General features: G+C 37.1%; 1 protein-coding gene across 1 annotated transcript in view; it reads left to right on the top strand.

Moving 5' to 3' along the window:
* The window catches only part of Sdccag8 (SHH signaling and ciliogenesis regulator SDCCAG8), a 195394-nt gene that overhangs the window by 69486 nt on the left and 102868 nt on the right, over nucleotides 1-23040 (top strand). Inside the window, exon 13 of the mRNA XM_051186391.1 lies at nucleotides 18212-18354. Coding sequence (XP_051042348.1) covers nucleotides 18212-18354 — 143 coding nt within the window. The remainder of the gene's footprint in view (nucleotides 1-18211; nucleotides 18355-23040) is intronic.

The raw sequence follows: 23040 nt of genomic DNA on the forward strand, positions 1-23040 counted from the left end.
CTCCTGTCTCTAGGTTAAGGCAGTTATCCCTCCATGGGGGATGTGATCACAAGGTCCTTTTGTGCACCAGGAATACATCCAGGTTCCACTGTCTGAGGTCCCTTAGACTGCTCAGTCCTTCTGTCTGAGATCCATATTCAGGGGGGCCTGAGTCAGTCCCATGCTGGCTTCCCAGCTATCAGTCTGGTGGCCCGTTAGCTCCTCCTTGTTCAGGTCAGCTGTCTCTATGAGTTTCTGCAACCTGGTCTTGTCCTCTCCCTCTGCATCTGGATTCTAGTTCAACTCAGTGTTTAGTTACGGGTGTCTGCTTCTGTTTCAAACAGGTACTAGATGAGGGCTCCATGATGGCAGATAAGTTAATTGTTGATCTCACTGTCTGGGAAGGGCATTTGATGTTTAAAAACAAAGCCATGCCATGTGTAATTTTGCATTTAAGAATCAGACCACTTATCTTCAACATAATTTTAGTCAAGTCAAGAAATATTTATTTTTGTTTTTCATTTTGTTTTTCAGTTTATCTTTTAAAACATTTGGGGGTAGGGGTAAAGAAATGAATTTCACTATGCAGCCTTTAATCCCAGCACTCTGGAGGTGGAGGCAGGCGGATCTCTCTGAGTTTGAGACCAGCCTGGTTTACAGAGCAAATTCCAGGACAGGTTTCATAGCTTACACAGAGAAGCCCTGCCTCGAAAAAGAAAACAAAAAAGGAATGGATTTCACTGTAATATTTTCACATGTATTATACTTTGTCTTTGATCACCAATTCCCTCTGCCCTCGCCTATCCTTCTTATAATTTTGATGCTTCTTCTCTCTCCCAAATAGTTCCTTTTCCCCTTTGCTTTTATGATCTATACATTCTGTTATCCTCTCTTTCCCTGTTTCCCCTACCCCCTTTAAAGGATCTCTTCATTCCCGCTCATCCTTTTTGTGCTTCTTTCCATCCATCCATCTCCTACATGTCTGTCTATCTATCTATCTATCTATCTATCTATCTATCTATCTATCTATCATCTATCCATCTATCATTTAAACTATCTTCTGTATGCGCGTGCGTGCGCACACACACACACAAACACACAGAGAGAGAGAAAGAGGAGAGAGAGAGAGAAAGAGGAGAGAGAGAGAGAGGCAGACAGACCTACTTTCTATATACTAGAGGAAACAAGGCAAAACATGCCCTTTTGATTCTGGATTGTTGTCATTTGGTGATCTTCAGTTCTATTAATTTTCCTGAAAATGCCATAATTTTATTTTTCTTTGCAAGTAAATACAAGTCCATTATGTATGTTTCTCATACCATTTATCTGTTGGTAAATGTCTAGCTTGACTACTGTGAATAGATATATGAATGTACAAATATCTATGTGTGATACCAACATAAAATCATTTGATGACTTAAAAACAGTAGGGGTGTATCCAGGAATGATGATAGCTGGATCATTTGGTAGTTTTACCTTTAGGTTTTTTGAGGACTGTCTGAATTGCTTTCCATAACGGCTACATGAGTTTACATTCCCACCAGCATACAGTGCTCCTCTTTGCACACTTCCTCACCAGCATCTGTTGTCATTTGTTTTCATGATGAGAGCCATTCTAACTGTGATGGGCTAGAATTCCAAAATCACATTTATTTTCATTTGGCTGATGGCTAAAGATGTTGAACATGTTTTCAGATGTTTATTGGTCATCTTAACTTCTATTTACTTCATTGGCCCATTTATTGATTAGGTAATTTGAGTGGTTAAGTTTTATTTTCAGGGTTCTTTAGAAATTCTAGATATCAATCACCTGCCAGGCATATAGTTGGCAAGGGTTTTCTCCCATTCTGGAAGCTGTCTTTTCACTCTGCTGATGGCTTCCTTTCCTTTGCCTTTTAATTTTATGCAATGCCCTTGTCAATTCTTGGTATTTTCTGTGCTAATGAAGTCCTTTTTAGAATATTCTTACCTGTATCTTAAATTATATCACCTGTGTTTTCGTCTAGCAATTTCAGAGTTTCACTCCTTGGATTATGCTCTTTTATCTATTTGAGCTTATCTTTATACTGTGTGAGATATATAGATCTAGTTTAATTAATGTACATGTGGATAATTTAGTTTTCCCAGCACCATTTGTTAAAGAGACTCCAAAGTAGACTTAAGGACAGAAAGCACATGATTGCCTCAATTGATGCAGGAAATGTCTTCAGCAGAGTTCAGCATGTGTTCAAGATGAAGTCCTGAAGGCGCTAGGCATAAAAGAAAAATATACTTCAACATAATAAAGGCCATGTATGACAAATGTATAACCCCACATTATTGTAAATGGAGAAAAACTGAGAACAGTATTTTTTCTAAAATGATGTATAAGTCAGGAATGCCCACTGTGCTTACTCTTACTCAATATAATGTTCAAAGTCTTAGCTGAGCAATAGAAGAGAAAAGCAAAAGGGATAAAAGCAGAAAAGGAAGATGCCAAAACATCTTTATTTATAGACAACATGGTATTATCTATAAAAGACTCTAAAGAGTCCATCAGAATATTTTAGACTTTAAGCATAGTAGCAGAATGCAAAACCAGTATTCAAAAATCAGTAGCTTTTTTATGCCAGTAATAAACTTGCCAAGAAAGAAACCAGTAAAACCTTCTCATTCACTATGTATATTTATATATTTATATGAATGTTTAGTGTATATATACTTTATACATATATATGGGTATGTGTATATGTTACACAAATAAGAATAATAAGTGAAAGATCTCTACAAAAATTATAAAATGTAAGCAGTTGAAGAAAACACTAGAAAATGGAAAAACCTTCCATACTCAAGCCCTGGCAGGGGCTGCCTCAGCAGTTAAGAGTGCATATTGCTGTTCCAGAGAACCTGAGTTCAGTTCCTAACACTCATACATTGGGAGGCTCACATCTACCTGTGACTCCAGAAGATCTCATGCCTCTAGCTTGCATGTGCACCCAAACATGCATGACATATACTCAACATAGAGACACATACACATGACTGAAAATTATTTTTTAAAAGATTGGTAGAATATTGTGAAAATGACTATATTACCTAAATTGATCTCCAGAGTCAATTAAGTCTTCATTAGAGTCCCACGTTTTTCACAGAAATATTAATAGAAAAAATCCTGAAAATCACACAGTAGACCCTAAAACCCCAAATAACTAAAACAGAGTGGAAAGAACAGTACTGGAGTATTGTGATGTATGATCTCAAACTCTAACTATAGTAACAAAAACTGCATGTCAGTAACAACTGTCTAACTTCTGACAAATATATAAAATATGTACATAAGAAATAGTCCCTGCATTTTTAAGTTTTTCTATCCACTATGTAGTATACTCAGGTATCACTGACCTGTGAAATAGATTATGCTGATGAAGAAACGGCATAGATGCCTAAGGAAGTGCCTTCATAAGTATGATCTGTGGGGCTGGAGAGATTGATGGTACTACAGCTAAATGACAACAAGTATTGCATCTACAGAAGACCCAAGCTTGGTTCCCAACACCCACATAGAATGCCTCACACCTCCTGTAACTTCAGCATCAGATAGATATTTGGTGCTTTCTCTGGCCCCTGCACATATCCAAACACAACACATACATGTATTTGAAAATATGAATTGTTCTAGAATTAGGAAGATACAAATGTGTGTTTAGAAATTACCAGAGGGGGAAGAAAGTCTAAATGGACCTGTCTGAAATTTTAAGCTCTCATAGAAATAGTATTTAGATACATGAGCTAAACTGGAAATTCAGACTAGATGAGGTCATTCTCTGGGAGGTCTGTTCTGTTTAGCTTTCCTTCATGAAAAAGCACTAGGCCCTGATCACTACCTCTGTCTGTCTGTTGTATGTCTATTGTATTTTCCTTATCAGTGTGAAATAAAGGAAACAGTGTTGGTTTTCTAGCTCAGTCATGTAAACGAGAGTGTTTCTAGCCATGAGAGGCCACACATGTATTTAGGACTCATGGCTGGATGAATGGTCCCCAAGCTAACTGGATACATTCACTCCTGTGCACTTTGCTGAACTTAGAAGAACTGCACTGAGAATACTTATTAATAAAAACATCTACTTCACATTTGGGGCTGCTGGTTAAAATTAGCTAGAAAAAAATGGGTTATTTTTTTTTTTTCTAGTTAAAGCCAAATACAGTAAATTCGAAGGTTTTCTCCAAATGGAATTTTACAGAAATATTTTTATAACCCACAGCTAAAGTCATTTTTTCTAAAAACTCCCCATAAGGTGAGATCACGTACGCCATGTCTCGGTACAGAAGGATTTTTTTTTCTCCAATCATTTGTGTGTCTATAAATAAACTGTTTGTTGTTAAAATTTGCTGTTTCCTCGTCACGTAAGAACATCTCATTAGTTTTGGTGAAAACCTTCCAACAAAATAAGATGAAATTGCCCAGTTTTCCAGCGAAAGAAGGCCCATGTGGTCCAGCACAGAGCAGCGTGCAGCTAGGAGGTAAGTTGAGCACAGGTCTGCTGTTGAGGTGGTTGAGGTATTTGAACCCTACCAATTTGCTGGCTTCAGTGTGGTGACTCAAGCCAGGTTGTCTTCTCTGCTCATTCCGGGCTTGAAGCTTTTGTTGAGACTGATGTTCCTGTAACCAGGGCACCCAACAACAAAAGCAACTGGGGGTGACATTGAAGAGAGCCTGTGTTACTGTGAGGAGGCCATACACCCTGTCTGTGCTGTTATATCACCTAGACTACAGGGCGAGTGTTTCATTTGTTGATGAAGTTGATTAGAAGAAATGTTAAAATGGTATTTCCTATAAAACAAATCATCCTTTTGAAGTAAAAGGCTGAGCGATCTGGAGTGGGTAAACTGCTGAGGGTTTCACTGTTTTATTTGTTCCCCCCTCCCCCATACTGAATAGTGAATTTGATGGAATTTATGTCTGAGAAAATGTATTTTTAAATGAAGATACACTGTGCATTGTCTGACAAAGGTAGTTCAAAAGCAAAGGAGCCAGACTGTAAATTGAGTTAAGTCAGATGAATTTAGCTGAGAGAGTACACAAAAGAAGAAAAAGTTCTTGTTGGGAAACAGATGATGTGGTTTTGTTACTTTTAAAAATTAATTATTGCCCGTTGAAGCTTATGTCTGTGACTAGATAGCATTATGGTTTGGCATTATTCCACATTTGTAGAAAAATACTTATTAGCAGATTTGGGAGCCTGGGTTTCTGTCCAGTAGAATGGAGTTGGCTGAGTAAGTTTTGAGCTCTGGACTGATGGGGTATGGATTCAGGTGAAGCCTGAAGAATAGCATCTTTAAGTGTCTGTGGTCTCCCCCTTCCCTCCCTTCTGGCTCTGTTTGCCTGTCATTTATTTATAAATGCCCATGCCTTTTAAAGAAATGAAACCTTCATGATAGGTGTATGCTTTCTAAAATATACCACTAGAACAGTATTTTGATCACACAACCCTAAAAATGTACAGAAGGGATCAAGTAACTCAAGAGATTCCTGGTATATATACTTTAGAAATTGGAATATTTAATTGATTATTTTCCATACAACTCCTGCAAAAGTAACATTGCAGATAACAACTTATGGTAGTAGAAAAATAATAAAAATTGGATTGTTAGGAGGCAAAATAGTTTTGCCAGAATGGTCTGTTTTTCTGCTTATATGTGAAGAAACTAATTCTTTAAAGAGTAATTTTTAATAGCCGATGTCATGCTTATTGTACAGTTTTCTGAGCAAATCGTTGTTTTAGTAATTAGTAGTTTTATACCTATACCAAGTTTGTATGATTTTTAAAAATGTATATGTTGTATCAATACCTATGATTGTGAAAATACTACATTTGAATATTGAAATTCCACATGGAATGACTGTTAATCTGATAGCCATTTAAAGTGTTATAAACTTTTAAATAATCTAATGCTTTATAATTATGAATAATCTTTCTATTAATGTTAGAATAAAAGTCTGAAAACATTGAAAATATAACTAATGAAGATATTTTCAAAACTTGAAAATTAATAAATTTTATATGTTTAAATTTACAGAGCAAGTTTTCCTATAGCAAAATCAGATACAACTTTACAGACAGAATATTTTCAGCTAAAATTTATTATTTTAATTGGTAGAAACAGCATCTTATTATTACCTGCAAACACCATCACACTTGCGTCTATCAACACTATGAACACTGCTTTTGCATTTACCTTGTTTTCTGTATTTTGTCAGACTCCTAACTGATGCCTTGGTAGTAACAGTAGTTAGTAGTGGGTAATGCAAACCAAATTATTTTAATCTTCAGTTTTAACATATTGTCAACTGAATTATTTTGTTGGAAAGTATTAATAGCTTTGACAGAGGCATAAAATAATCCCAAAGTAGAGTGGTTCAATTATGAAATTGGTGGTTAGATTTAGTGTATCATTAATCCTGTAGCTTAATTTTGTTATTTATGAGACATTTCTTCCTATAAATTTTCTAACAACTAAACGATAGTATCCTCGTGATTTGTTTGCTGTAGCTTAGTAGTTGTAAATTTGAAGAAGAAATGACATAAATTATATGGATCAGTGAATTTGTTTTTTCATCAAAATTATAAACAATATATGTTTTAGTAATTATAAGAGGCAGACTGAGATACACTGCATGTTTTATGTATGCACATGTATAAGTCTGTGTAATTGGATAGCTGATATATGAAATATACATAAATGAGTATATATAGTGTGAGGCATAGTAGACACCCATACTGTGTATTCATAAACATTTGCTGTACTGAATGGAGAACTTAAGGAATTTTTTAAAGATTTGTTTATGTGTGCATGTCTATCTTTGTGTCTGTCACATAAGTGCAGGGACCTATGGAGGCCAGAAGAGGGCATCAGATGCTCTGGAACTGAAGTTAATGGGTAGGTGTGAATCTCTAGAAAAGTGTGCTGGGAACTGAACTCTGGACCCCTGTACGAGCAGTATGCACTTGAAACTGCTGCCCATGTCTGCAGAAGCATATATTGTTTTTTCCTTAAGGGAAATAATTTTCTAAAGAAGTAAAGTAATAGTTTGTTTTCCCAAACTAAAATTTTTTTATTTTTGGTTTGTATGATTTTTCTCAGTTGGTGATAAATGTTTTCAAATGCTGATTAAAGTTGGCAGTTGAAACCAAAATTTTCTTTCTCACTCTATGGTATGCTCTCCTGAATTAGGGATAACTATTTAGATTGTTTTTCTTTGTCACATCCATCCTCTTTCCTCCTCTGCTCTTCTCTACTTTTCCCTTCTACTTTTCTGCTTTGCTTTTCCTTGTGTGAAGATAGCAAGTGACCCAGGGCCTTGCACATGCAAAGCAAATGTTCTAGCCACAGTTGTAGATGACTTTTCACTAGTATTGTGTTTTGTTTTTGTTTTTTGTTTGTTTGTTTGTTGTTTTTTCGAGACAGTGTTTCTTTGTGTAGCTTTGGAGGCTGTCCTTGAACTCACCCTGCAGAGTTCCAGGCTGGTCTCGAACTCAGAGATCCTTCTGCCTCTACCTCCCTAGTGCTGGGATTAAAGGCATGCACCACCAATGTCTGGCTTTAATAATGTGCTTTCTTTATAACATTTGTATTTAGAAGTTTGGTTTTATTAATAGAAGTGAAAGTTATGTAAATTAAAGTCCATTCTTTTATATAGGTTGCTTTGTCAGAGAAGAGAAATCCCCTTATTTGGAACAGCATTTGTATTAAATCTCTGAAATTCTCACACAACATACTTTGAACATAGTTACTACCTTCAACTTCTCCCACCTTTTGCCCTTGTACCCATTTCCACCATCAAATCCAATTTGTGTTGTCCAGCTGGTTCTTGGAATGGGACCTACCCTCATGCGTGGTCACATCATTAACAAAAATTCCCTCTCTCTCCCGACAGCTATAGAATTCCTATAGCTCTTCAGCTAGCAGTAGGGTTTTGTGCCCCCTTTCCCTGCTCTGTGCTGGGATTTTGTCTAGCTTGTGTATGTATAGGTTCTGTATATGCTATCATAACCACTGAGTTCAATGTGCATGTGCTGTTGTGTCTAGAAAATACTGTTTCTTTGGTGTGTGGACCACCTCCTCTTCCATGCAGATCCCTGAGCCTTGGGAAGAGGAGAGAGAGAAGTATGTCTATTAGGATTAAGCACTTTAGTGTCTTATTCTCTGCATGTCAACCAGTTAAATTCTGTTAGAACTTCCTATTTTTATTCCAGATCATTTTTAAAGATACAACTCAAGACTTACTTTTTCTCTTCCATCATAGTTATTGTAGATCCAACATGCTTTCAAAAGGACTAGCGTCAGTTTAGCATGGCGTTTTTACAACATGAAGTCAATTTAAAGTGGCTATTTCATTATTTTATTCACTCATTGTTACTGTTCCTCATGTGTATGCATGGTATGTGTGTTTGTACATGTGTGTATTTGGAAGTCAGAGGACAACATTGTGGAGTCCTGTTTATCCTACCTTTATATGGGCTGTAGGATTTAACTTGGTTCATCCAGCCATCCTGCCTGCTACCTAAAAAATTATGTTAATTTGTCTGAAACCCCAAGTCCAAGACTCCTTTGCATTGACTACTCAGCCATACTCTTGCTTTTCTGCCCAAAGATTATGATCCTATTCTCTTAGAAGAACAAAATGAGTCACAATATCTTCTTGGATCTTCTTCTTTTTCTCCTTTTTTTAAAATTTTGTTTTTCAGTCCTTACAATAAGATTTCATGTGGCCCAGATTGGTCTTGAACTTACTACATAACCTAGTGTGGTCTGGCTCCTGCGTCCACCTCCAAGATGTTGGGATTATAAGTATAAATCACCATGCCAGACTTTCTTTTTAGATCTTTCCTAAAAACTAACATTTAAAGAGCCATTTCATTAAATAGCACAAAGTCAATTTATATGTATTATATACATGCATATGCAATGTATTATAATTTATAATATACATATATTTAAAATATATCTATATTTAGATATCATATGTAAAACATTCATATAAATTTAATTTTATGTGTTAGCATTATAATGGAAAATGATAATCTCCTTTTATTAAATTGTAATGTTGAATATATTGGTAACAAATTCTTTTTAGAAAGTAAAGAGCCCATCTATTACCTGTTTTAAGCCCTTTTTTAGTTTAAAGTGTTCTAACAAGGAGATTCATTGTATAAGCACAAAACAAAGACGTAAAAACCTATGTTACTCATTTTAGCTATGTTTGTTCACAGACAATCCTATAAATCTCAGTATAGTATAGTATGTGAGATAGAACACCATGTAAAATAAGGAGCTGCCAAAGACCCAGAGTGTTTTGAATTAACTTTGTGACCAGGGATCTTATGATATACCCATGGTCAAAACAAAGCAGAGAAACAGTGCCCCAGATGCTATGGCTCTAGCCTATAGCATCTTTTCTTGCTAAAACATTAAACTTCATCTTTGTTGAAGTGTCAGGTGTCACTGAATATCCAGCTAGGCTGGGGTGTTCAAGAAGCTGTTATCTTGGCAGTTACAACAGACCCTGTGTATTTGTGATGGTAAATTCCAAGATCTTCACAAGTGACAGGAGCTAAAATTTTTTCCCATTTAATGTAGTCAAGTATTACTGACCCCTTCCAACCTGCCAAGATGTGCTATTGAAATACAGCCTTCTGCTAAAATAAACTCAATGTGTCTCATTACAGTGGAGTGTCATTTCAAGAAGGGGAAATTTTATTGCTCAAACTTCTCTTGAAAAATCTCCTAAGTTGCTCCTTATTTAGTAGTCTAGATAGATTTGCACATATTTATTTTTGTGTCTAGTGCCACATTTCTCTCTTATATTGCAAACATTCATACTGGTTTAGTTTGCTTTCTACTGCTGTAATAAGACACCATGACCAAAAGCAACTCAGAGAAGAAAGGGTCTATTTCAGCATATAGCTTTTAGTCTGTTATGGAGGGGGAGTCAAGACAGAAACTCAAGACAGGAATCTGGAGGAAGGAAATGAAGTAGATACTGTGGAGCAATGGGGCTTACTGGCTCATTCTGTATGGCTTGCTTACTCAGCTGTCTTTCTTACACAACCCAGGACCACCTGCCCGGAGTGGCACCACTCACAGTAGGCTAGGCCTTCCTACATCAGTCATTAATCAAATTAGCCTGTAGGCAAGAGTGTAGGGGAATTGTCTTAAATGAGAGTCTCTCTTCACAGATGTCTTACATGTGTGTCAAGTTGCCCCCCCCCAAAAAAAAACTAACCAGCACACTTACCCTTTCTCAAAATTTATATAATATTCCTACCATTTTGGGGACAGATGGTTCTTTATTCAGACAGAAAAAGGTAAACAAGTCAGTTTGTGGATGGAGATGCTTTCATGGAACAATTGGGCCCTTTTTGATGATGTCATATTGAGTATTGTGGAAAATTCATAAGTTCTGTTAGATATTATAATTCCTATGCACTTCATTTTCTATCCAGGCAAAATTATCCTTTGGGTTTAAGGTGGCACACAATTTTTCAAACAGATTGTGCATTCATCTCTTTGCATTTTTTTCTTAGAAATTTGGGATACGCAATAGAAATGAAATGAATGGAACTCTCTATTTGGTTCTTATCTATGTAATTAAAATTTACATGTAGTGCATCATCATTTTCAAGTTACAGGGCTGTAAACCTAGTTTAATAAATTGACAACAGAAATTCTTTAGAGAGGATAAGAATAAGAAATAAGAAATATGAACATGCATCTCATATTGTGAAGATAAAGGCTTCTTGATGAGATAACTGTTACATTATACATGATTGTAAAATACTATGTGTGGCTTTAGGAACTGATACAAATTAATTTTTAATTGATCTTGGTAGAAATGTTTGAAAGCTACTGCATAGTTTGTGGAATGAATGGTATTTGGAGGCAATGGGTCAGATTTAGCTTAAAGTGGCAGATCTTAACCTGAATGTCGAGGTCCCTTTGGTGATGAATGATCCTTTCACAGGGGTAGCATATCAGATATCCTGCATATCAGATATTTACATTACAATTTCTAACAGTACCAAGATTAGAGTTATGAAGTAGCAATGTAAATAATGTTATGGTTGGGGCTCAGCACACTGTGAGGAACTGTAATAAAGGGTCACAACATCAGAAAGGTTGAGAACCACTGGTTTAAACCTTGGTGTACTTCCTTGACAGTCATACTGTGTTTTTGATCCTCTGCTTCTTCTCTGAACAGAGATTCCTGCCCTATGTGTTTCATGTAGTAATTTCACAGCTCAAATGAAATTCCAAAATAATAAATAGTGTAACAATTCTTACTCCTTTAAATTTAAGGATTTTTTTTTTTTAATCTTAACAAAGCTCAGTGGTTTGCAGCACTGATCACATATACATGTGTTGGTACCTGCTGGGTGGCAGAGGTTTGGCTAATCAGGACAGCATTGGGTGTCTACATCAAAACATTGGTCAGGGTTTGCCTGGCTACAGTTTAGTTTCCATCCGTCTCTATGTGTACTCTTTCTGTGGTTCAGACTGACAGGGCAGCAGCAGCAACACCAGATTGTTTGTTTGTTTGTTTATTTATTTATTTATTCATTCATTTTATTTATGTGAGTGGCTGATCTCTATGCACACCGGAAAAGGCCGCCAGATCCTATTACAAATGATTGTGAGCCACCTTGTGTTTGATTGGAATTGAACTTGGGGCCCCTGGAAGAGAAGCCAGTCCTCTTAACCACTAAGCTATCTCTCCAGCCCAGATAATATTTTTTTCATAGAGAATAACCATAGCATGAAGGTAAAGCCAAACCATTTCTGCTTGTGTTATGATACCATTGGTTAAATGAAATCACATGCTTAAGTCTAGAGTTGTTGGGGAAAACTAGTACATCCTACTGTCAGGTGGGGATGGAATTAGGAGTGAATATTTGCTGAACAATACATGATAAAATACTATATGTTATCTAAAACTTATTACATCTATACTTTGATTAACTGCCTATGATAGAGGGTATAAAATAGAAAAAAAACCAAAACAAAACAAAAAAAAAAAACAAAAGCAAAACAAAAGGAATCTGACTTTGTTTTAAAAGTGTCCCCCAAGAGCTTTTGTTTTGAAGTCCTAATTGTCTATGTGGCAGTGTGGCTGTAGGGATCAGTGGAGGTGTTTGGGTCTGGAGGCATTATTGCTCCTTGATTGGATTAGTGTCTTTCTTACTTGAGCTCTTGTTTCTTGGACTAGACTTGTTATGCAGGAGAGAAGTCTTAAAAAGGACAGCTGCCTGCTGTTTGTGTTTTCTGTACTGTGTGCCTGTACTTCCCTTTCCACCAGCTGCCAGTGTGAATTCCCATCCTCTGCAACCATGACCCCAAGTGAACCTCTTTTCATTTATAGATGACCCACTCAGTTAAATCATAGTGGCAAAATTACCCTCTAACAAACTTGGGCAAAGTTGAGGTGATATAGATGATAAAATGAAAAGAACCTTTGAAATATTGCACATTCTAATAGATGAAATGCTTTACCTGAAAAAATAAAAATAAAATTATGTAAAAGAATAAGGGAATGCAGGAAATAACTGATGGGAGTAAAAAATGTGTTACATTGTTTCCTTAAAATTAATCGAGAATGTGGAAAGATTCTGCTTAGAAAACATAAGTAATTTCGAGAACCAGTCCAGTAGGGCCAGAGATGAATGCCTGGGCAATCTAGAAAATACAAAATGTCTGGCATTAAAAAAAAAAAAAAAGTCTGGCATTAAAATATTTAAAAATATAGCTGGTCATGGTGCACACACCTTTAATCCCAGCACTCAGGAGGCAGACTTCTTTGAGTTTGAGGCCAGCCTGGTCTACAAAACAACTTCCAGGACAGCCAGGACAAAGAAACCCTGTCTTGGGGAGGGAGGGAATAGAAGAAAAGGGAAGGGGAGGGGAGGGGAGGGAAGAGGAGATTAAAAATAGCCCTTCAAAGCAGTGTCCCAAAACTAAAAACCAAACCCTCGCTAAGCCTCCTGATTAAAAGAGGCCGCTGAAAACAGGGACACAAAGCATGGCAACCTATTCTGAGATCATAAAATTGCAACATGAATGAGAAGTAATATTGTAAAAGTTTCCAGGAAGACAAAAAACAAATTACAAAGTAGTTATTAGAAATTAGAGAGGCTCTTCAGTGGTAACATTATAATACTCTTGAGTTTATCTATAAAATAATAGTGTTTTAAAGTACACACACACACACACACACACACACACACACGTAGTTTGAGGCTTCCTTTCATAATAAAAAACTCCTTTGACATAAGGTGACTTGGGACCCAGAAAAGTAGGAACTCTATTTGAAGGAGGGCAGCAGGGTCTCACTAGATTAGATAGCCCTGGCTGTCCTGGAACTAGCTATAGATTCCAGGCTGGACTTGCATTTGCAAACATCTGCCTGTCTCTACATCAACAGTGCTCAGATGAAACACGGCCTGACCAACAAGGAACTCTTAAGGCGCGTTAGGGAAGACATAAAGAGTTGGTTCAAGACAGATCAAAGGGATCATGAGTACAGAAAATTTACTTTAATATTTCAGTATTTGAAAGTATGACAACTTGGGAATTATTTTTTTAATAAATGTAGAAATGTCAGTTACTTAGATAAATTATTTTAAATGGGCAACCAGAGTGAATACACACACCTGTAGCCATGTTATTTATATGATAGAAATCCACTTGCATCCAGGAGTTTGAGGCCACCCTCCAAACCACAGCAAGACTCCACCCTAGCTCAAAAGTGAGCAAACAGTGCCCCTCTTATACCAGTGCTAAGCTTTTAACCCCCCAAATAATAAAACATCATTTAAAAAATTAACTGAAAAAAATTATGCTTGTCTCAGTAGAGAGAAAACTTTCCATTATAATGTAAGTGAAGCATTCACTAGTAACTAAACTTATCCGAGGGCATGATTTGGATCTTTAGAGTGATGTGTATGTAGGCTGTCATAGAACTCCTACACTTGAGTGATCCACCTGTCTCAGCTTTCTAAGAAGCTTGGACTATAGATTCATGCCAACATGTACCCTAGCAGAGAAGATGATACTATAGAAGAAATAGTAAAATAGGTATGCCATTTAAAATACAAATATAAGAGCTATAGAAATGACTGAGTAGTGAAGAGCACTAGCTGCTCTTGCAGAGGACCCAAGTTCAGTTCCTAGCGCCCAAATGCAACTCCAGTTCTAGGAAATCAGATGGCCTCTTCTGACCTCTGTCTGCCAGCACCAGACACTCACATGGTACATATACATACATGCATGCAAAATACTCATACACTAAAATGATTTTTTTTAAAAAAATAAAGATAAAAATTAGAAGAGTTGGAAATGTGCCATTGAAGATAATGAATGATTGAATACTGTTTGACTTAGATTAGGTGGCTATTTTGATAAGAACATTTAATTAATCATAAAAGTAAAGTTTTATACACACACACACACACACACACGATTAAGAAAAATCTTAATACAGATGTATCATTCACAGATGAGCACTATATGGTCTCCTCCTTGCATGTTGGCTGGTTATGGGTCTCTATGTTAATTGCCATCTTCTGCAAGAAGATTCCCTGATGAGATTTGAAAGATGCTCTGATCTCTGGGTGCAGCAATAATCATTAGGGGTAAATTTACTACTTATGTCCATTTAGCAGAAAAGTAGTGATAAGTCCTCCCCTCAGCCTTTGACTTATACAGCCAGAGGTTCAAAACAGCCATTCATAATGCCTTCTACTTTTTGTCTGGTGATCATATTCATGATTTTGTTTTTATTTTATGGTTTTGTTTCTGAGGCTAGTGTCCCAGGGCGTGTACATGCTAGGCAAGTGTTTTACGAGTGAGCTGCGCGTCTAGCTCTTGTGGTTATGATTTGAGGTATGTCTTTTGGTGAAGTGTAAAGCTATGTAGCTCTCCTGTCACCCAGCTGGCCAAAGGATGGCTGTGTCAGACTGCATTGTAGACATCAAGTTAATAGTGTACTTTGAGAGGAATGTGCATTTGGCCTATGACCATCGTCGGTCTTTCGTCCCTGAGCCACTAATCCACAGCCAGGAAGCAGCCGTGACCCAGTTGGGTGAGGCACAGGGTTATTCTGCCAGTGGGAACATGGCATTTCTGGCAAGAGATTTCTCTTCTAACTGTTGGAGTTGGTGCCATGGCAGGTTTTCCTGACTAGGGGAGCGAAGTGTTGAACCTCCATCCAGCTGGTAGATTATTTGTTGGTTTTGATTATCTGTCCCAGTGAGCTCCTTTGCTGGCACACATAATCAGAAGCAGGTCACTGTTCAAAAAGGAACTTTGTATTTTGAAATGAGATAAAAATTTAACTCAGTTTATATCAAGATTATGCTTTTATAGAGGAAGGTGAGGTTTGTTGGATTAAAGTGTTTTGTTTCTGGGTGGGGCTAGGATTAGAACACAGGGCTTCATGTGTCCTAGGTAGGAGCCATACCCTCAGCCCCCAATCAGAAATGCTTAGGGACAGCCATGTTTCCTCTGCCAGGTTATTCCTTCTGATCCCATTCTTTCTGATCTTTACCATGTCCTTTGGAGACAGGTCCAGTCATTACTCTGATTTTAGGTTGAAGAGAGTGTATGAGAGTTGAGTGACTTGTCCAAGGTCATGGGGGAGGGAGGGGTTGTGTGCAAAGCCCTGAGCTCTGAGTAGTGTGGGCTCTTGAATGTTCTTTGCCTGTAGGTTTGACTGACTTTTAGTGCAGCTGCTTTATTATGTGAGGATATGAAAACAGCTGCTGTAAACCTAAAATGGTATAAAGTACATGTGTTGTTATTGAATAATGCTTACAAAATTTGAATCTATTTTTTTAAGGAAGTTTGAATTTTGTTTTCTTTCTGTCACTCTTCTGTATCCTCCTAATGAAATACACTAGTGTATATGTTTAGTCTTTTATCTCTGTCTCTGTCTCATGTGTGTATATGTGTGTGTCAGTCTCTCTCTCTCTCTCTCTCTGTGTGTGTGTGTGTGTGTGTGTGTGTGTGTAGGTCGGGGTCAATGTCAGATGTTTTCAACTATAGCTCTCCACCTTATTTGGAACTGGGGTTCTCGCACTAACCCTGAAATTTATCAAGTGGATTAGACTGGCTAACTAGCAAGCTCCTGGAATCCTTTGTCCAAGCTTTGGGGTTGCAGGGCAGCACCCCAGCTTGGCTTTCTGTGGGGTTCAGGTCACTAGGCTTGCACCACCAAGTCTTCACTCACTGAGATATGTCCTCAGCCAGATACATCTCATTTTTTTCTATAAAATCATCATTTTTTAAAAATGTTTCTGATTTAAGTTTCTCTACCCTGTCTGGAATAGTGCTGCTATCTGTTCAGGGTTTCCCATCTGTCATTTTTTGCTGCCTAAAATTGATCATATACATTGATCCAGTTTTTAAAACAAAGCTTCTCAGATTGCATATCTGTTTAAGACATTGTCTTCCACCATTCATAAGAAAACTACAACGTACAGTTCATGTTCTCTAATGATGTGACCCCATCTTTTATGGCTTTACATTGTCTCTGGGTTTCTGGCCCATGACAATCTATCTGTCCATGCTTTTGAAGCATGCATTGTCTCTATAATTCATTCACTGCTTTTTGTGTGTTTTCTGTTTTGATTGTTTTTTGCGTGTGTGTGTTTCTCACATGAATTGTTACCTGATGAATGAAGAAAAGATGGGGATTCTCTGGGTTGGTCATATTATACACAGATTTCTATAAATAGCATGATGTAAAAAAAAATGGAGTGAAGTTTTAAAGTTTTAATGCCAGCATATAACTCCAGCTCTAGACTGCCTTGCTCTTAATTTCATAAATTCTAGGCAAATAAAACTTACTGACTTTTCTGTAATGTTTTACATCTTTAGTTATGTTTCATTGTAAGACTGCAAGGATGTTAGTATAACTTTAATAACTTAAAATGTTTTAAAGAAATAAATCAGTTTTATTCAGTATTACAGTCTGAAAGATATAGAAACCTCCTGTGAATGGAAGTAATGTACTTATAAGTATGTGGATTCTCAAAAATAAAATAATATTTGAGAATACATAGCAAGTGACTTTATCATATTGTTGGCAATGTACAGTTTTAATGCTGTAAACTGAATATAGCATTATAAATATAAGAAAAATGAGTCACTTGCTTTATCTTAGTTGATATATGGAATGTAGTTAGAGGTTATTCAGAATATTGAGAAATTACATAAGGACACTTTAAAGTATGTGAAATACTGTGTTTATAATGGTCTGGTCAGATGTGAAAACACTGCACTTTGTGTAGTATAACTTGCTGCTTGCTTCTTATTATGTATGAAGTTGAAAATATTCCTATCAGTTTTTTGTCCCTGTTTTTATGGTCTTACTTTTTTTTTTTTTTAATGTCCAGCTCCTTTGGTTTGCTTAATGCCACAGATATTCTGTGATGAATACTTTTTCTTTAATGTACAAATTAACCAAAATATGTGCAGTATAAGTTATTTTTGCTTTGAGATATTTGAGTATCAGTAAGATAGGGAGTTTCTTCCTCAAATGAAATCAGCTATGTGCATGTTCATACATGTATGTATCCAAGCTCAGTAACGTCAGAGCACTCTGCCGGCCTGTCAGCACAGGTGCTAGCTCTGATGTCTCACACCCTCAGGCTGAAGGCCCTCATGCTGAGTCTGTTCCTCCATTGCTGACAAATACTGTTAAGTATCATGCTAATGCCTTTTTAACACTTAACATTTTCCTAAAAACAAACTGTTTTAACCTGTAATTTGGTTTTTCTGACATCCAAGTAAAACCATAAATCTGTCTTTTGAAGTAAACAGTTGCGTATTTGATCAGCAACACTGCCTGTATCTGATCAGATCTCTTATACAATGTTACATTGTAAAGATAGTGCCTATTGGATTAGGATTATTCTTTGAAGGGCACAAACCTTTGCATGAAAGTAGATTATCATTTGCACTGGTCACATTTGGTTGTTTCACATTTTAAATCAGACTGCGTCCCACAAGCCAGAGCTACTTCATGGATGTGCATTTCTGGGTGTGTTAGTTTTCATTGTCATGGAACTGAAGCGGGTCTAAATTTTCCAATGAGATTTTATTTTATTAAGATTTAAATGGAAGGAATAAAAGTGAACTAATTTTGAATTCACATGTATATATTTGATATGGATTTTTCTCCTTCTGCCTGCCTAAGGAAATTGAGAAATTGAGACTAGAACTGAGCGAAAGCAAGCAGCATGTGGAACAGGAACAGCAGAAGGCAGCTCGGGCCAGACAGGAGTGCCTGCAAGTAACAGAGCTGCTGGGCGAATCTGAGCGCCAACTGCACCTCACCAGGTATGCCCTAATCCCATTACACACTCAGCACCCAATGCATCCCACTGATTTCTGCCACAGGCTCCCAAACAGTTGTTAGTCTTAGTCATTCAATTCACACACAGCTTTGAGGCACATTACAGTAAGTGAGTACGTGGCAAGCAAAACACCCAGACACGTGAATGATGCGTGTGGCAGGGAATCACTGGTATATTACAAAACCGTTTGTCTACAGTACTCAAATATTTAAGTGATTCTTTACCAGTATAAGCAAGATGACATGTTTCTATAACCACCACCTCTCCTATTAATTATATGTCTAATAAAAAATATTGAAATGAAGACTATGAAGAAATGTACTTATGAAAATAGCCAGATTCTGTCAGCAGTGAGACACAAAAGGAAGAGACAGGCTATGAGCAGATTGCAGTGGAGTTGATACAAAAATAAGGAATGAGTTTCCTGAGGAGGTGTAAAATTTAGAGATGAAGTTGAGACTGTTTGCATTCAGATCATTATTGTAAGCAGGTTTACTGCAGCAAGGTTTTGAATTGCAATGTTTCCATCATAAGATATTGTGGTGCATTCATCATTGTTGTAAAGTTCAGTGAGCATATAGCTCATTAGAAATTAAAATTGGACTCTAGGTTGCAAGTATTGTGAGTTTGCTGATTTAGAAACATGCACATGCGTGTATGTACACATGCACATACATAAGATACATGCATGCATGTGTGTACATATGCACATACATAAACATACATCGAAAGAAAAATCCAGACGGAGAAGTAGATACTTAGTTCACTACTTCAGAGTTGACAGCTTTCGGGTTTTATATCAATCCTCCGAGTTTGTTCCACTCTGAGTGTCTCAGTTTTTCAGAGGGAATTTTGTCTATAATCACATATAAGTTTATGGTACTTGATTTAATTTACAAAGTAGGAAAACACTGGTCTTCCCATCATAGTAGTATGTTGAATTTAAGCTATGAAAGGGGACTGATCCCTTTTTGCATTAAATATGACAATGTAATTCCAAGCACGGTCTGATGACAGATGGAGAAGAACACTACTGAACAGCCTGCATTTGGAGAAAAAAAAAATATTCTAGAGGTTGGTGAACCTCCCAAAGTTTTGGGTTAGTGCTAAGATGCCTCCAGTTCTGTTCAAATCAAACTTTGTTAAAAACATTTTGTTATGATAATCTTCCAAATGGCTTGACACCTTCTGATTTAAGTAGCGAGAAAGGAGAATGCAACAGGGAAGAGAGAAAAGAAAGCACTTAGATATGTATGGTCCCTGGGGGAAGCCCCAACAGATGAAACACTTTTGTAAGGAAGAATGCTTAATATTGCAGAATAATAGCTGCTCTTTTAGTGTCCATTTAAAGCATTGTCTCTGTGGCACTGAAATCGTACTATTAACCCAGTTCCTGTGGTTATTTAATCCTCAAAATTTAAACTTTAGCTTCATCATGATAATGTTGCTAGTTTCTCTTTTCTGTCAGTCTTCTATTGAGAACCAACCATTTGTGTGCTAAGCACTACTAGGCTGTAGAAACGGGACAGCTTTTAATGTCTTGGTGAGACCGAGCTCTGGTAAATAAATATTAATGCTGCCTTTGCCCCTTTGCAATTCTGTCTTGTTCAGAGTTAATTTCTGGAGTCAAAGTCCACGGAGAGTTTTCCTACAGTATCAGTTTGTACCTTTTGACATGATCAGTTCCTGCAGTAGAGCATATTAAGTTGCAGTCACTGCTGACATGGATGCGCGTGGTGACTAATTCCTTTGTTCTTAAGACAAAAGGTTGTGCCTGGCTCCCTAGAAAGCTTTTTCTGCTGTGCTGCCCGTCCTCACATTCTATAAGTGCATAAGCCCACGTTGCAGAAATAAAGCAGTGCAGTACTTTTTATAAACATTTTCTGCTTCATTTAAATTCGTATTTGATAAAAACCACAATCATAAATTTCAAAATGACAATTAAAAAGCCAGGAAACCAGACACATTCCTCCTTCACACTGGAAATCAGCCATGCCTGTTGGGCCGAGTATTTCTGACACATCTTTAAGAGTTTTTGCGCTTGTATTTTGTTATTCATTCAGTATACCCGGGATGGCATCTTTCTGTATTGTGTAAGTCAGCTAAGTACAGACCCCCACCCCACCAACCCCCTTGCAAGTAAGCATTTCGCCATTCACTCTCAGACATTTTGAGTCACACAGTCTAGCCAGATTTTAAAATTAAATATGAAAATCATCTTAAAAATGATGGTGAAATAATGAGTCAAATTTGTATAGGCAGAGAAAAAAACTAAAACAGTAGTCGAAATCTGTAGGATATTCTGATTCTTGTCCTTATTTAAATTCAAATTGCATTAAAATTGGGAACTTTAATGTTTACTTGGTACACAATTATTTATTCAAAACCTAGTAGGTTTTAAGTAACTTGTCCATCCTTAAGCATAGAGAGAAAATAAGAGTCAATTTCCACCCTTCAGTTGCTCACACTAAGCTAGAGGAGTCAGCTCTTCTGTGGAATTGCAGTAGAGTGTTGCAGCAACACAGTGCTGGGAGTGAGGGCTACTGCAGAAATATGTAGAAAGGAGGATGACCTAGCTCTGCATTGCAGATCAAAGCAATGATAAAAGTTGATATGGCTAGGGAGTGTCTGGTAAAGTCTTAGTAAATAAGTTCATGTTAAGAGTTCCACAATGGAAAGAGATAGAATAGGTATTCTTGGTAAGGGACCAGTATATACAAAGATATAAATACAGGAGAAAACATAAACTCTACTATAAGACTAGAAAGGTTCTCAAGAAGGGACCAGAAGTGTAGCAGGCCATGCTACACAGGAGCCTGGTGATTCTGAGAGGATTGGCAGCTCTTGATACAGTGAGTTTGCTGTCAACACACTGGACGATGTGCATTCTGAATTAGGATCCTTATGCAACATTAGAAAGTGAGGTTGGAAAAGACACCCTGATTAGTCCAAAGTCAGCATCTAAATCTCATGGGCCACATCTGGCCTGCTGTCTATTTTTGTATACTCCATGCATGAAAAATGGTTTTATACTGTTAATAATTGGGGTAAGTAAAATTCATATTTTATCATAGCTAATCATCTGTAAATGAACTGTTGTGGTACCTAGTGACAGTTATCCTGTGTGTGATGGATGTCTGTGGTAACTGAGCTGAATGAGATCTAAAAGCCTGAACTCTTCCCTGCCTGGCCATTCACAGAGGTAGTTAAAGTCTTCAGGCACTGCAAGTAGAATGTCAAGAGAGCTTAGGGCAGATCAGATGTGTATTCTAGGAGATGAGTGAAAGTGTTGTGAAGATGGTTTGAGGAAGAGAGAAGCCTTGGGGAGGTGCCATCAAAGGAAACATCAAAGTCCAGGGGATGGTAATGAAGGTTGGGGCCATGGCTGTCTGAGCCAAATGGCAGGGGAATCGTTTGCTCAAAAAGCATAATAAGTATGAAAGGAACAATCAAAAGCAACCCCATAATTCCTGGTTTAGATTGATTAGATAATCCTCATCTCCAACCAGGAAACATAAAGAAGTAAAAGAGTATGTTGCATTGAGAAAACCTCAAGTGTCAGTGTGATAGATGGATGGATGGATAGATAGATAAATAGATATGATTGATATTTAGATAAATGATAAATCAGATGATAGATCTGTAGATATAGATGATAGATAATTGATGAGAGATAGATGATAGATAGGCACATGGATGGTAGATAGATAGGTAGGTAGGTAGGTAATAGAAGATAGATAGATCTATAAGTAGAGAAAGAGTAGATGATATCTAGATCTTTGAGATAAGGGACCAGTATATACAAATATATAAATAAATATGGGAGTATGTTAAAACCATCTCAGTAAAAAAAAAATTTTGGCCTTTGGTCATATGCATGCTAAGCATGCACCCTACCAATGAAATACAATCTTAGTTCAAGGACCCTGTTTTGAAAGTTCAGTGGAAAAGATCTGCTGGCAAACAAAAGTGAGACAGGGCCTTCAGATGTATAAAAATAAAGAAATATCATTTGAGACAGTTTAGTGTAAGTAATCAAGTGCTGTTAAAGCCCATGTTGTCCCTAAGGAAGTCATAAGGGGTGTATAGGACTCTGGAGACAAAACCTGGTCATAGTGTGCCATCTGCTACTGCAAGACAAACTTGGTCATAGTGTGTCATCTACTAACTACTGCAAGACAAACCTGTTTATAGTGTGGCATCTACTACTGCAGAGACAAACCTGGTCATATTATGACATCTAGTACTGCAGAGACGAACCTAGTCATAGTTGGGGCACTGGGACTGTGGAGACAAACCAGGGTTACAGTGAGGTATTTAATGCTGTACAGAAAAATCTCTTTTTTTAATCTTTAGACAAATTATTTAATGCTTTATGTCTAATTACTTGTAAGATGAGGTGGGAGGCTAGATTATTTATTCCTTTTTTATTGTAACTCTAATAGTAATTCTAACTGATTTATAAGATTCCCTTTTTTTTTTTTTTTTTTTTTTTTTTTTTTTTTCCTTTGAGACAGGGTTTCTTTGTGTAGCTCTGGCTGTCTTAGAATTCACTTTGTAGACCAGGCTGGCCTCGAACTCAGATCTACTTGCCTCTTCCTCCCAAGTTCTGGGATTAAAGGCTTGTACCACCACTTCCTGGAACAAGATTATCTGTTTTTAATTTCCT

This window comes from Phodopus roborovskii, unplaced genomic scaffold, assembly GCF_943737965.1.
Source record: "Phodopus roborovskii unplaced genomic scaffold, PHOROB, whole genome shotgun sequence".
NCBI lineage: Eukaryota > Metazoa > Chordata > Mammalia > Rodentia > Cricetidae > Phodopus > Phodopus roborovskii.